Source organism: Myiozetetes cayanensis, unplaced genomic scaffold, assembly GCF_022539395.1.
Source record: "Myiozetetes cayanensis isolate MyiCay16 unplaced genomic scaffold, myiCay2020 scf32, whole genome shotgun sequence".
NCBI lineage: Eukaryota > Metazoa > Chordata > Aves > Passeriformes > Tyrannidae > Myiozetetes > Myiozetetes cayanensis.
This window is the reverse complement of record NW_026087544.1, coordinates 5,096,238-5,110,009: the sequence shown is the minus strand read 5'-3', so window position 1 is coordinate 5,110,009 and position 13,772 is coordinate 5,096,238. Positions and strand designations below refer to the sequence as shown.

Sequence of the window (13,772 nt, the reverse complement as noted above, 5' to 3'; positions counted from 1 at the left end):
ATGGGGGTCAGGGTGGGTTGTGGCCCCGGGGCAGATGCCAGCACAGAGGAGCCCACCAAGCCCCTCAGGGCTGCTATCCCTGCTCTGATGCCAAGGATGGGATGCACTGACCCCTCTGATAGCGCTGTAGCACCAGGAGAAAGGGACAAGTGCACAGGGAGCCCCAGCACCATCCTGGAGCCTCCTCTGCCTGGGCAGGAGCGTAGCACACTCTCACCATCGTCCACAGGGTCCCGGAAAGAGCCTGAGCGGATCATGCCCTTGGGCTTGTCGGCCAGGGAGAGGGTGCTGCCCATCTGGGAGGTGCTGTACAGCTCGAAGGTGGAGTCGTGGGTGGGGATGCTGTTGGAGCGGGTGATCCGCGGGGCTGCGGTGGCAGTGGGGCTCACTGCAAGGAGAAAGCGGGGAGGAAGCAGGGTCAGAGTCACACTGGGCACCTGGGATCGGGATGGGGAAGCAGGGCTGGGAGCGATCCACGAGAACTGGGATGCAGGGAGGAAGCAGGGATTGTGGTCCCAAAGCAGGGAGGGGCTGGGGGAAAGCTAAAAGGCAGGTTGATGCTGGGAAGACCTGGGCACTAGCACCAAGGTAGCCACAGGGCTGAGAAACAAATCCATCACTCCAGGGCCAGGTGGGCACCACCATGCCAGAGACCATCACCTGCAGGTGCAGGAGCCCAGCCTGCTGCCCCAACCCGTCTGTCTGGACCCCCCAAACCTGCCAGGAACATGCAGCTCCTGGTGAGAGCAGGGCAGGGCTCACCCCTTGCCCCACTGGGCACACTCAGAGGAACAGGGACCACAGACTGAGCCCCGAAGGTGGGTGAGATGCCCTGAAGCAGAGGTGATGGACATTTCTGGTCCCAACCCAGCACCAAAAGCACCAGGCACTGGGTGTTGAGCGAGGGCAAGGAGAAAAGCAGCACCCAGGGAGGCACCAGGGGAGCACAGGGAGAAGGAGGGAAGGGAGCTGGGGACTAGCAGCAGAGGGCACTGACCGATGCTGGTGAGTGGACCCTTCCCAACCAGCGCCATGGGGAGGGCAGGGGGTGAGGGCAGGTCCTGCTGCTCGTCCGACTCTGGGAGCCCACTGATGGCATGCGAGTGGCGTCGCTCCTTGGCCTCCTCCTGGGAGTGGAGCTGGTACCTGGGGAGCCGCAGACAGGCACGGTGAGATCGACCAGCACTGCCCCAGATCCTGCCCAGTGTGCTGTGGCCCAGCCTCCTCAGCTCAGGGGCACTGCCCTGGAAAGCACCACATGCCCTCTCTCCCTCCCCAGTACCATCCAAAAGTGATTTGGGCTCTTTTACCTCAACCCTTTCTTGGGCAGGGTGTTCCTGTCGCGGTTGGCACTGGAAGGGAAGGAAAAACTGAATGACATCCCTGTAGAGATGAGGGAAGGAGCCATGGATATTGAGCAGCAGGGACAGGGGGCTTTCCACAGAAATGTAGCAGGGAGAGGCTCTGAAGCAGGCAAAGGTCACGGCAGGACAGCAGGGATAAATCTCAGCCCATGGAGGTGCCCCAGAGACCCAACCCTTCCTCCAGCCATACCTGTCCAGATGTGTGAGCCGGGGGCTTCCGCTCCAGCCCAGCTCCCCTGCCTCTTCCTCCTCCTCCTCCTCCTCCGTGCTGGCAGCGGGTGCAGCAGCAGGGGTGGGGGTGGTGGTGCTGCCCCCTGAAAAGGCACTGGGCAGGCTCATGGGCATCTGCAGGGACTCCATGCTGCGGTGCAGGCCAGAGAGCTTGGGGTACATCCTGCCCTCCTTGGGGACGCTGAAGCCGCCCATGAGCTCCAGGCCCTGGGAGAAGCTGGCCGAGTTGATGTTGAGGATGGGGGCAGGGCTGGGGCTGAAGCAGGGTGCCAGGTGCCCCCCGGTCGGGTGCAGGTCCTGGAGCTTGGCAGTGTGAGGGGGGTGCAGCTCGCCAGAGGAGGGCAAGTCCAGGCTGTTGGAGTTGACTTTGTCCAAGTTGGCTAGGGTGGGAGCCTTCACATAGGTCTTGGCAGCCGTTCTGGAGGGGGAAAATGGGTAAGGAAACAGGTGAGACTCAGGTGCTGGTGATGAGCACAGCCATGCCAGGCACCTGCTGCCCTCAGGCGTGGAAGGACCATACCTGAGAGGTGTGGGGGGCAGCTCAGACACCTTGGCCGCCGGCGGGAGGTTGGCCTGGGCTTTCGGGGTGCTCTCAGGGGAGCTGACACTCTTCAGTGTCCCGCACTCAGAGTCAAGTGCCACCGCCTTGGCCTTGGCCTTCTCCTTCTCGCGGTCTGTCTGGTTCACAGGGGCCGGTGTCCCGCGGCCGGCACTGATCTTGGAGGGCTCCTTGAGCCGTGACACCGAGATGCTGCCCTGCTTGGTGCTCAGCAGGCTGGGGTCTATGCTGCTGCTGACCGGCCGGGCTGCGCTGCGGCCCCCGGTCACGCTCATGGAGCTGGACTTGGCGGGCCGGGGCAGGCTGCGGTACTGGATGTTGGTGCGAGCCCCTGGGGCCATAAACCCGGGCTCAGCCGCGTTGGAGACATCCAGGCTTGTTTTCCTCCCACTGACTGGCTTGACGGGGATGCCGGAGCTCTTCTGGATCTTGCCGAGTGTGGCTGAGCCCCCGGCCTGCATGACGGTGGCCGTGCCGGTGGCAGGGGCTGGTTTCTTGTAGCCAAAGGAGCTGGAGGACGAGGGGCGCGTGAGCCCCGACGGGGGCTTCTTGGCATCAGCGGTGCGGTCACGGCCGGCATCGGAGGAGGAGCGCTGCAGGCCCGTGCTCTTCACAGACAGCTTGCTCTTGTCAGTGGCTTTGGTCTCAGGCTTGCCTAGTGGCAGGGAAGGACAGGTTAGTGTCCCAGGAGGCTTTGGGGACATTTGGGAGTGAACTAACCCAGACAGGACACGCGCATCAGAGATGCAGGGGTGTGATGGAGAAGAAGAGACATGCCAGGTCACCAGTGTGCCCAGTAAGCCCCCAGCCTGGCATGTGGACTCAAGGCCATGGAGTAGGCATAGACCCCCAGCCTGCCTGTAGGGATGCACAGCCCCATCCCCGCCTCCAGCCCACACCAAGCTCCTGGGACTGAGCACAGGCACAGGGCATCCTGTGGCTGATGTGCTCGGAAAGGTGCACAAAGACATCACCTAACCCTCTCCCCACTGGAGAAGCTGGACCCTGCCCAAACTGGGTCTCACCTGCCACTTTGAGAGTGCTCTGGGCCGTGTGGGTGATGGGGGAGGTCACAGCCACCGGAGGGGTCTTGCCCTTCTTGAGGGAGCCCGGGGTGCCCAGACTGACAGGTTTCTTCAGCTCGCCGCCCTTGGGCCCCTCCTCGCCGCCATCCGAGGGCTCCCGCCGCCACTTGGAGGAGCCATGCTCCATCTTGAGGCTGCTGCTGTCGTAGTCCAGCTTCTTGGGCGCCTTCTCCTCACCCTCACCGTACCAGCTCAGCCCACTCTCCACCAGCGAGCGCTTCTCTGAGTCCGTGCGCAGCTGTGGGCAGAGCGGAGTCAGGGGCGCTCCTAGCACTCCACCCCAAACCCATCCCCAGACAGCCAGCTGGGAGAAGGATGCACCAGACACCCTGTGCCATGCCTGTTCTCTAAAACTGGCATACTCCATCCCCTCTTCCCTGCAGAGGCAGTGGCACCAGGTTGGACCCAGTGCTGGGAAGGTCTGGGTGCTGCTGGCACCTACCGCTATGGCCGAGTTCCTGCGAGAGGCAGTGGGGGTGGAGGGCAGGGAGTTGAGCGAGGAGCTGGCGTTGAACTCCTCCGAGCTGAGGTTGTCAGAGGCATCGCTGAGGCCGCTGCTGATGGAGCTGCTCTCATCCCAGCTGCAAGGGACAGACAGCGTCGGATCCCTGCCCAGCCCAGTGGGTCCCACCACCTGTGGGAGCTCCCTGCTCCAGGGGCTGCCAGGACAAAAACTAGCTCTTGGTAGTGCCATGGCAGGAACAAGGTAGGCAGGGGTCACAGCTATTTCCAGCCAGCCCAGAATAGGGTCTGTGGCCCACTAGGCACACAAGCCCCAGTGACCCTACATGTCCCCATTAGGGCCCTGTGGGGGTTTTGGAGGGGATGGAGGGTACCCATGCAGGGCAGGGAAGTCAGCACCCACACCACAGGGCAGGCAGCACCACAGCTGGCACCAAACCCCCTGCGATGTGCCCCGCCAAGAGGGTTGGGATTGTCGGAAAGGGCAGGACCGCTGGAATAAACAAACATGCCGTCCCAAAGCATCCACCCTTCCTTGGGTGGCCCCCACCCACTGCACCCAGCTCGCCCTCTCCAGCTCCCAGCAGCCACAGGCAGCAGGTCCGGACACCGCTGCTATGCCGAGGCGGCTGCTCCGTGCCAGGGCTCAGCCGAGCGTGCACGACCCCATCTGCAGGGCCGTCAGTCAGCGCCGTGCCGGGCCAGCAGCTGCCTGGGTGCCCCACGGGCCCAGCCGGCTCCGCAGCGCAGGGCTGTGCCCGCGGCGATCCGGCACAGACGGGCACGGAGCACCTTCCAGCACGATGAGCACGGCCCCTTTCAGGTCAGCAGCTGAGTAGGTCAGCGAGGCCCCTGCAGCCTCCGAGGGGCTGTGAGAGCCTGGGGGAGGCAACACTGGAAACAGGTTGCCCAGAGAAGATGTGGCTGCCCAACCACTGGAAGTGTTCAAGGCCACGCTGGACAAGGTTTGGAGCAACCTGGTCTAGTGGAAGGTGTTCCTGCCCATGGCAGAGAGTGGAACAAGATCAGCTTTAAGGTCCCTTCCAACGCAAACCATGCCATGATTCTGTGACAAGCTGCAGTGCAGAAGCAGAGCTGGGGGCTTGCAGGCAACCCCAGTCCCTGCTGGAGATGCCTGTTTCTCTACACTGGGGCCAGAGAGGTGCAGAAGAAGCCCAGTGAATACCAGAGACCCAGCAGCTGGTAAAGCCATTTTGTGTCATTCAAGTGACACTCTGATTCTGAGGATAGGGCAGCATGGCCACGCAGAGGAGAGGGCACCTGTGCCAAATGCAGCACCAGGGCACAAGTAACAGTCACCACCATCCCCTCCAGGATGTCCCAAAGCCCATGATGGAGCAACACAGGCAGCTCCAGCACCCTGTGACCAGCACTGTGTGTCCTGCTCTTTCCATCAGGAAAGAGTTCATCAGAGAGTGGTCAGAGCCAGGATAGACACAGTCCCCTGCATCCCCACAGGTTGGACAGAACCCATAGGTGCTGCTGCCCAGGAAGGGATTTCACCAGGACCACGTGCCTGGGATGTACTGCTGAGCTGCTCAACCCCAAGCATCTCCCACCACCAGCCCTGTGCTGGGGGTGACTTCCCACCAGGACAGCAATCCCCACCCAAGAGCCAGCAGCAAAGCTCCTCTCCCAGCAGCCAGTGCTGGGAGCGAGGCCAGGTTTCAGGATAATGGATTGTTGGGTCTCTCAGTTTGGCTTTTGGGACCTGGCAGAGAAACCCCAAACACTCTCCCAGCCACATATGGGATACCCCTGCTGCCCTGGCCCCAGGCTCCCAGAGAGCAACAGGGAAAGGGGCACAGGGTCCAAGGCTGAGCTGGGGCAGGAGGTGACCCCAGATCCTCCTTGGAAACCCACTACCAAGGAAGGACAATGTAGAAGGTCACAGGTGGCATCCCAAAACCACTCAAAGCCTGGGGTGCTGCTTGGGAGCCAGCTGCATTCTGAGAGGGTGACTGACTCTCTCATGAGACACATGGCTGGCACATTGAGGGATCCCCCAAACTGGCACGTGTATGCCATTGGCAGCACAGCAAGGAAAGCCTCAACCACAGCACCACTGGCCGCTCGGCAGGCATAAACTCATTGAGCAAAGCCGAGTCCTGGCATCCCGAGTGCCCCTCTGAACCCCTAAACGGGGTGCAGCCATGTCGCAGTGTCACCCCCCTGCTTTGTGCTCCATCCTCTCCATCTTACCCAGAGCCATTCCCAGTTCCCGCAGCCGGTCCCGCACCGAACCCACCCGCAGGCAGCCCCGCGGCAGCTCCCGGGGACGCGGATGCTCAAGGGCAACGTGTCCGTCCTGCCGCGCTCCGCGGCGCTGGCGGGAGGGCGGGACCCACCGGGGGCAGGATGGGACCCACCGAGCGCAGGATGGCCCCGGCACGGCCTCGGGGATGCTGACCCCGGCCCCATTCCCGGCCCGGAGAGGCGGCTGCACCGGCAGGGAGCGGAGGATGGACCTGCCCCTCGGCGCGGTGCGCGGGGATGCTCCGCTGCGCTCCACCCCGGCCGCGCCCCGGCTCGGAGCGCCCCGCTCGGCAGCCCCGGGGTCAGCGCCGCCGGCCGGGGGCACCGGAGCCGCGGGAGGCCCGGGGGGGCTCGGCCCGGCCGCGCTGCAGGTGCGGGGCGAGGGCCGGGGCGGAGGATGGGGGTGCCCAGGGGAGTCCCCCGATGCCCCCGATGTCGCGGTCCCGGGCGCGACCGCGCTGCCCCGACCTCCCCTTTCTCTCCCCCGCTCCCCAGCGCGGCCGAGACAAAGCACCGCCCGCGGAGCGGCCCCGGGGCGCGGGGCTTTGTCTGCCGGGGCCGCGCTCCGGCCGCGTCCCCGCCCGCCCGGTGCGGGTGCGGTGCCCGTGCCCGTGCGGTACCTGCTGGTGAGGCGCGGGGCGCGGCGCGGCCTCCCCGCCCGCAGCATCGTGCTGCCCGCGGCGCGGCGCGGCCCCGCCGGGCGGGCGAGAGGGGCGGAGGGCGGCGGGACCGCCCCGCTGCCCGCGCCTTAAAGCGGCAGCGGCACTGGGCCCCTCCGCCGTCCCCAGCCCCGCCTCGACCCCGCCAGGACGGGCCCGGGGTCCCGGCTCTCAGCCCCGCCCGCCCCAGCCTCCCGCCCCGCGGCCGTGCCTCCACATCCTGCCCTCCAGCCCGGTCCCTGGTGTCCCCCAACCTCAGCCCAACGTCCCCCACCAGCTGCCCCCGGAGCCCCCAGGCCATCACTCACACGTCCAAAGGCTGCACTAGGGCCCTCCAGTCCAGCCCACAATGTGACACCAGAGGCCATCCCTCCGACTGGCCCCAGTGCCCCCCAAACCACCCCATTCTCCCTCCCCCTCCTGCTGCAGGGTGCCAGGACAGCTGCTCCCAGCAACTCCAGTGCACACCCCCGGTAAGGACACCCACACCCACCCTGCTCTGCCCTTCATCAACTAAAATCCCTATTTTTGTCCTTTTTTCCTCTCTCTCATATCAAAGCAGGAACCACGCTGCAGGGTCCTCACCAGGATGGTGACAACGGGGACACCTTCACCAGCCTGGCCACGGTGGGTAGAGAGAGTTAACTGCAGCCTTAGCAAGACAGACCCGGTCCCTGCAGGCTGGGAAATAAGTAATTCCTTCCTTGAAGCAACGGCAACGCCTCTTGGCTCCTTCCTCACTGCCCTATTGCTCGCTGCACAGTGCTTGCCCCAGCATGGCGTGGCACGGCAAGGCTGGCCATGGGTACCCGACCATCCCTGTCCCTACTGATCAGCTCCTTCCTGCACCCACCAACCCAGACTTTATGGTGAGGTCGCCAATACCTCCTGTGGGCAGCCAGCCCCGCAGTGGGGTGTCAGCTCCACAGCCACAAGCGCCAACAGGGCAGCACAGCCTATCCAGCACTGCATCCCCACGGTCCCTCCAGCCTGGCACGATGCCAGGCACCGTCCTTTCCCTCCTCTTCTGCTGGCCAGCTGCCTCAGCCCCGCCACAGCCAGCTCGGGCAGTGCTCAGAGGAGCTTCAGCTGGGCCCAAATCTGGGCTAGGGAGATCCAGGGTGGCAAGGGGAGGCAGCCTGGCATAGCCCAGCACAGCCCAGCACAATAGCCCCTGGGACAGGCAGCTTTGACCCTGCCGGAGCCACGGGCCCACTGTGAGGTGACAGCAGAGAATTGCTCACAGCAGCCCCACGGGCACCAACCCTGGCACTGACCCCATGCAGAGGAGCATCCCCAGCCAATTCATCAGGGGAGGTTGCTGCTGTGGCCCAAGGTTCAAACTCCCCGTTTCACCTGTCTCACACTGGCACAGACACCTGACCGTGCGCCAGACAGACCCGGTGGAACCACTGGGGGCTTCTGATACCCAGTCCCTGCCAGGCTGGTCCTGCCAGATCCCAACTGCCTGCCTGAAGCCCACCCTGGATTAAAGTGAGTCCCTCCTGGTCTGCCCTGACCCCTTCCTCCTGTCACAGGGGATGACGTGCAGGGCCTGCACCAGGGGGGTCCCAGACCCCACATCGGCAGCTCACTGGCACCGAGGGGGCTCTGTGGCACTGGTGCCCCCAGCCCCAGCCTCATGCTGTGACTTGAGGCAGGAGCAGTGAGGAAAGCACAGGCACAGCCGGGACTCTTCCCACCCTCCCCCTCTCCTCCACTTAATGGGGCAGAAAAACCAATTAGCTTCATAAATCCCGCTGGGAGGGTTGAGGGCTCCCCATGGGCACGGGCAAGGGGGGGCTCTGCTTCCCCCTCACATCCACATCAGAAACCACCTCAGGGCATCACAACACTCATCACTCCCTCTCTGACTCCCTTAGGATCCCCACAGCCCCCTAAACCCCTTCCAGGACCCTCCCAGACCCCCAGGTACCCTCTCAGACAGTGCCAGCCCCTGCAGAGAGCCAGGCTACCCTGACCCTGGGTGTTTCCTGATTGGATTTGGGGTACTGGCATCTGGCACCTTTCACTGAAGCTGTGCTCAAAGGAACAGGGGGCTGCAGAGACCTGGCAGATGTGGAAACTGAGGTAGGGAAGGGGGATCTGACTCGCCTGAGCTCACCCAGCAGAAGAGGATCAGCACATCACATCCTGCAGCTGATCCAGCACCCCCTTCTCCAGGCAGCACCACATCTGGCCTCTGGCGCCCCAGGGCCCTGAGGAGCGCTGGGCACTCCCCTCAGGGGAATCCCGAGTGTGCGTGGTCCCTGCACAGGGGGACCAGAGAGGGACCACAGGGACCAGGCTGTGCCTCCATCCCAGCTCTGCACCACCAACCACAGTAACAGCAGGGTCTGATTTCCCCGTGGCAGCGAGGCTGAGGCCATGGGGGGGATCACCCAGCACTCACTGCCCGTCGCAGTGACACTAACCACGGACCCCAGCCACACTCCTGTCCGCCGTGTCAGTGCAGCTGTGAGCTCAGCTGGCCCCACTGTGGGGGACAATGAGGGGTCACCCCTCTAACCCACCCGAGCGGTGGAAACCCCAGAGGAAGCGCATCCCGGTGTGGGGATCTCCACTGGCAGTTACGGTGACACGCAAAGCCTCGGCCGGGGCCACCATGGCACACGGGGGCTGCAGAGGCTGCGTGTGTGCTCGGAGAGTCCCAGGGCAGTGCCGGGGTGGGGAGCAGTGTGACTCAGCCCGCTTGCGAAATTCCTATTTTTCCCGTTGTCTGGACAAGCCAGTGACCTCGGACACCTCAGCCCACAGCAGAGTGACCCCTCCACAGGCAGTAGGGTGGCACGGGGCACAGAGCAAAGCCAGGTCTTGAGGTCCCCAGATGGTAAGCAGACCGGCAGGTGGGTTTGGGGGGCAGATTCCCCCCAGCAACTCTCCCCAGGGCAGGGGGGTGTGCGAGGTCAAGCCCTGGGCTCGGCATTGCTCTGTGTCTGCATCCAGCCCCATCAACAAGTCACAGGAGCCAGCAGCTTCCCACATCTGGGCGTGTGCTGACCCCCAGGTGCCCTGCATCCCCGAGTCCCACAGGCACAGAATCTCCTTCCCAAAATATGCCTCGTGCAGCTGCTGCCACAGCCCGAGGGGGCCAGGGTTTAGCACTGGGGTCCTGGTCCCAAACCCCAGGGTACAGAATCACTGAAGGGCAGGGCAGAGGAAGGCACCAGAATGGTGGTGGTGCCCAGCAGGGTCCTGGGGCCCCCTTCTGGGAGCATCCCCCATCCCCAGATGGGAGGAACCCTCCGAGCCCAGCACACGGCACAGCCCAGCAAATATTTATCCAACATCCCTCCCCAGCTGGCCAGGCCAGGGCCCCCCACACACGCCGGACCACGTGCAGGGCCACAGCCGTGCCCCACGGGATGTCCCCCATGAGAAATGACTTCACAGGCTCGCTGGGATGGGGTGAGGGGTCATCCCAGACTGGCCAAAGCTGAGCGAGGGGCGTTTAAGGGAAGGGAACAGGCGCCAGCGCCAATCCTGCTCGGAGCAGGAGGGGAAGGCGGCCGCTCCCCCGCTGCTCCTGGGGAGCCGAGCCAAACATCTGCTCCCGCCTCCGGGCTGCGTCGAGCCCGAGGAGCTGCGAGGAAGCCAGAGCCAGGCCAGCCTGAGCACAGCGGGTGTCAGCTCCAGAGCATCCCTCCAAGGAGGATGCTGCTGACAGCCCCTAGCCCTGCTGGAGGGGACCACAGGCCCTGCAGCACCTGGCTGCCAGCAGCACCACCACAGTGGCTTCGGACAGTGCCATGAGCTGGACATACATGCCCCATGGTCCCAATGCCAAAAGCTTCTGCCTCAGCTCCATTTCATGCCTGTGAGCAGAGTCAGGGCAGTACCCGGCTCACCACTTGCTGGTGTAGCTGTGGTGGGATCCAATGCCAACAAGGTCAAAAGGACATCATCCCCAAATCACAGCAGTCCCAGGGTCACACAAAGACTCCCCACTCAGGACTCTGGAAGCCCCAGGGGACACATGCAGCCCCAGGGACCGGTTCTGGAGCGCTGCCCCCACAGCCCTGCAGTGCACAGAGACCATCACTACTCCTGCAGCCACTGCAGCAGAAGGAGCTGACTCAGCAGACAGCCCCGCTCACTCCCTCTGCACCCCACGAGCTCCCAGCTGCAGCAAAGCCTCACAGCATCCCACTCACTGTGACCCAGCTGACCCCAGGGAACACTTGGGGATGCTGCTGCACCCAGGACCCGCCAGATCAGGTCAGGTCCTGAGTGCACACAGCACGGGGGAGACACAACAATGTGCAGCAGCACTGTGGTGGCACTGCTCGGACATGCAGGGCATGGCCAGAACAAAACCAGGCCAAACCTGGCTTGCACATCCCTGCTCCTGCTCCTGCTCCTCACCACTGCCCAGTTCATGTGCCGTTGCTGCCGAACTGGAGGGGCAAAGCCACAGCTTTCCAGCCTCTGAAACTGGCTGCAGGTTGCCTCTGGAGGAAGTGTCAGGCCGATGGACGCAGGCACAGCTGGGCGAGGAGCCACATTTGACTGACACAGGAATGCTGCTGGGGGCTTGGATGTCCCCAGCCAATCCCTGCTCAAACCTGACTATCCCACTCCCTTTCTGAGCCGGGTCCCAGGTCCCCCACTGCCTCCTTGGCTGGGCTCACCCCAATCTCCACCCAGCTGAACCCACCCACAACACCCCACGGGCAGCAAGCGCCTCACCTACCTCAGCCCTCGCTCCTTCCAGGCTGCTTCCCCGACGAGCCACGGGGACGCTGGGTTGCGTCCCACAGCCCCACACGTCTCCGACAGGGACGTGTCACCGTGTCCTCTGAGCCGTCTCTGACCTACTGCCCTACAAGCCCGGGCGTGCGCCGGCGCCGTGCAGGGGACGCTGCCCCGCGGCCCGGGCTGGGGGCTGACGGCCCCATCTGCAGCACGCGGCTCCTGCCCGGTGCATTAGCGGCACCGGGAGATGGGGCCTGGGGCGCTGGTGGCTTTCTAGGTCAGAGCCAGTGAGGAAGCTGCATGAGGGGCTGCGCTGGGTGAGGGGATGTGCTGGCTGAGGGGGGGATGGATGAGGGGCTGCGCTGGATGAGGGGATGTGCTGGCTGAGGGGGGGATGGATGAGGGGCTGTGCAGGGTGAGTGCTCCTGGCCAGTAAGGCAGCTCCTTGTCCATCCGGCTCTGGGAAGGAGGAGATGCCCCTGATGTCCTGCCCTGGCTCTGCACCCGCTGCCCAGACCCCTGGACAAGGCACTCCTGTGTCCCCCAGCATCCATGCCCTGGGGACAGAGGGCCTGCCATGCTACCCACTCTGAGGACCCCCCCAAGTCCTGCTGTGGGGCCATAGGGGATGGAGCTGTGACCAGGTCACTACACAGCCCTGCGTGCCCACAATATCCCAGTGAAATAACTCATGCCCAGGACATGTCCCTGTGGATTTGGGGGTCCTGTGCTGCCACCCTGAGGAGGGGTACCCAGCGCAGAGCAACCAGCACAGAGCACCCAGTCTGTCTCTGGCACGGCACAGCAGGGAACTTGGGCCATATCCAGAGCATCACGCTGGGGACTCTCGGCACCCAACAGCACTGACAGCCTCACCCACACCAGGGCACTGGTGCTGCCAGGGCCTCTCAGAGGCTCATACACACAGGGCTCCATCCCCAGAGCTTGTCCCTTCCCAGAGGAGAAGTAAATCCTGCCTGGAGTAGTGCAGGGCTGAGCCACCGGGGGTCCCCGCCCCTGCCCACATTCCACCTGCTCAGGGGCTGATGGAGACAAAATGATGCTCTGGTCACCCCTCCCGGCAGTGCCTCCAAAGCCAAGGGCACCCCAAGGTTATCTGCCTGCATGAGCAGCACCAAGATGAGACAAGGGGGGAGATGGGGAGTGGTGGAGCCCTTCATCCCCACAGCCAGCCCTGATGAGAACCCAGCCCTCCAGGGCAGCCCAAATCCACCTCAGTGCCCATCATACCCAGCGGACCAGTGGCAACAGCAAAAGGCTGTGACATGTGCCACCTCTGGCAATGGGTTATGATCTCCAGAAGAGTCCATGTTGAGCCAGCACAAGGCTTCCCTGTTCACAAGCCCAGGGCAGCCCCCAAGGTAACCCCACATGCCTGTGGGAACGATGGGTCTGACATCGACAGTGCTGCAGACACTCTCACCCCTGAGCTGGAGCATGGCAGGGGCAGAGGCCAGCAGAAACAGGGTGTTCCCTCCACAACTGCAAAACGTGCCTCTGGGCCATATCTGGGGAGTTCTGACCCCAGGATGGGTGCAAAGCCAGGGGCTGTGATCTATTCTGTACCAAGCTGACGTGACTACAAGCACCCCAGGAGAGCCAGAGCAGCACTGTCAGGAGGCCAAATACCTCCTCCTGCTCTGGGACAGCTCAAACGCCAGAGTTATTTATCTCCTGTGCTGAAACAGGAAACCTCCAACATGCTCAAGCCCTGGACCCTTGCCAGAGTCAGCGGCACCTCAACAGCACAGCAGGAGCTGGACACATCTGGAAAGAAAACATGAGCCCTGCCCATCTGGCAGAAGATGCCCTTGGCCCTGTGGGTGGAGGGATGGAGGCCAATGAGGGTCCCAGAAGGAGGGGACCCTGCTCAGCAGCACACCCTGCTCCACACAGTGCCACCCATCAGCAGTGACACCTCGGTGCCCACTTCTCCCTGGGGTGCTGAGAACTGACCCAGCCCGTCCCACCACGGGCCACCAGCACTCCCAGCCCCAGGATGTCCCCACAGTGCCAGGGTCACAGCAGGCAGCTCCAACTCACTGGTGAGAGCATTTCTGAAAGCAGCAATATTCACCCCAGCAGGGCTTTGGCTCAAGGGTGCTGCAGCCACAGGCCATATGCTTTTCTCAGCCCTCTGCTCTGGTAACACCAGATCAAGCCAGACACTTCTCATATGTTGGGAGATCAGCTCATCCCAGCTCAGGAGGCCATCAGCCCCAAGAAGTCCCAGTTGCCCCAGCAACAGCAGCAGTGGCAGTGGGATGTGGGGACACGATGCACCCAGACAGACTGTCTGTGACTTTGTGCTCCTCCACCCATCCCACCATGTCAGGTGTCCCCAACCTCCTGGGAAACCTCCTGGAGAGCCCCGGTCCAGGCATGGCCCCCTGCGCAG

At 63.7% G+C, this 13,772-nt stretch overlaps 1 protein-coding gene across 3 annotated transcripts in view; it reads right to left on the bottom strand.

Annotated features, from left to right (window-relative positions):
• Nucleotides 1–13,772, bottom strand: part of NAV1 (neuron navigator 1) — a 58,672-nt gene that overhangs the window by 11,791 nt on the left and 33,109 nt on the right. For all 3 annotated transcript variants that reach the window (XR_007630218.1, XM_050327098.1, XM_050327099.1), the window contains exons 6-12: nt 3,682–3,820; nt 3,180–3,477; nt 2,116–2,809; nt 1,555–2,013; nt 1,311–1,352; nt 998–1,146; nt 218–388 (exon numbers count right to left, since the gene is read on the bottom strand). Coding sequence is in view for 2 of the 3 variants with exons in the window: in XM_050327098.1 (XP_050183055.1) it covers nt 218–388; nt 998–1,146; nt 1,311–1,352; nt 1,555–2,013; nt 2,116–2,809; nt 3,180–3,477; nt 3,682–3,820 (1,952 nt within the window). In the remaining variant the exon portion in view is untranslated. The remainder of the gene's footprint in view (nt 1–217; nt 389–997; nt 1,147–1,310; nt 1,353–1,554; nt 2,014–2,115; nt 2,810–3,179; nt 3,478–3,681; nt 3,821–13,772) is intronic.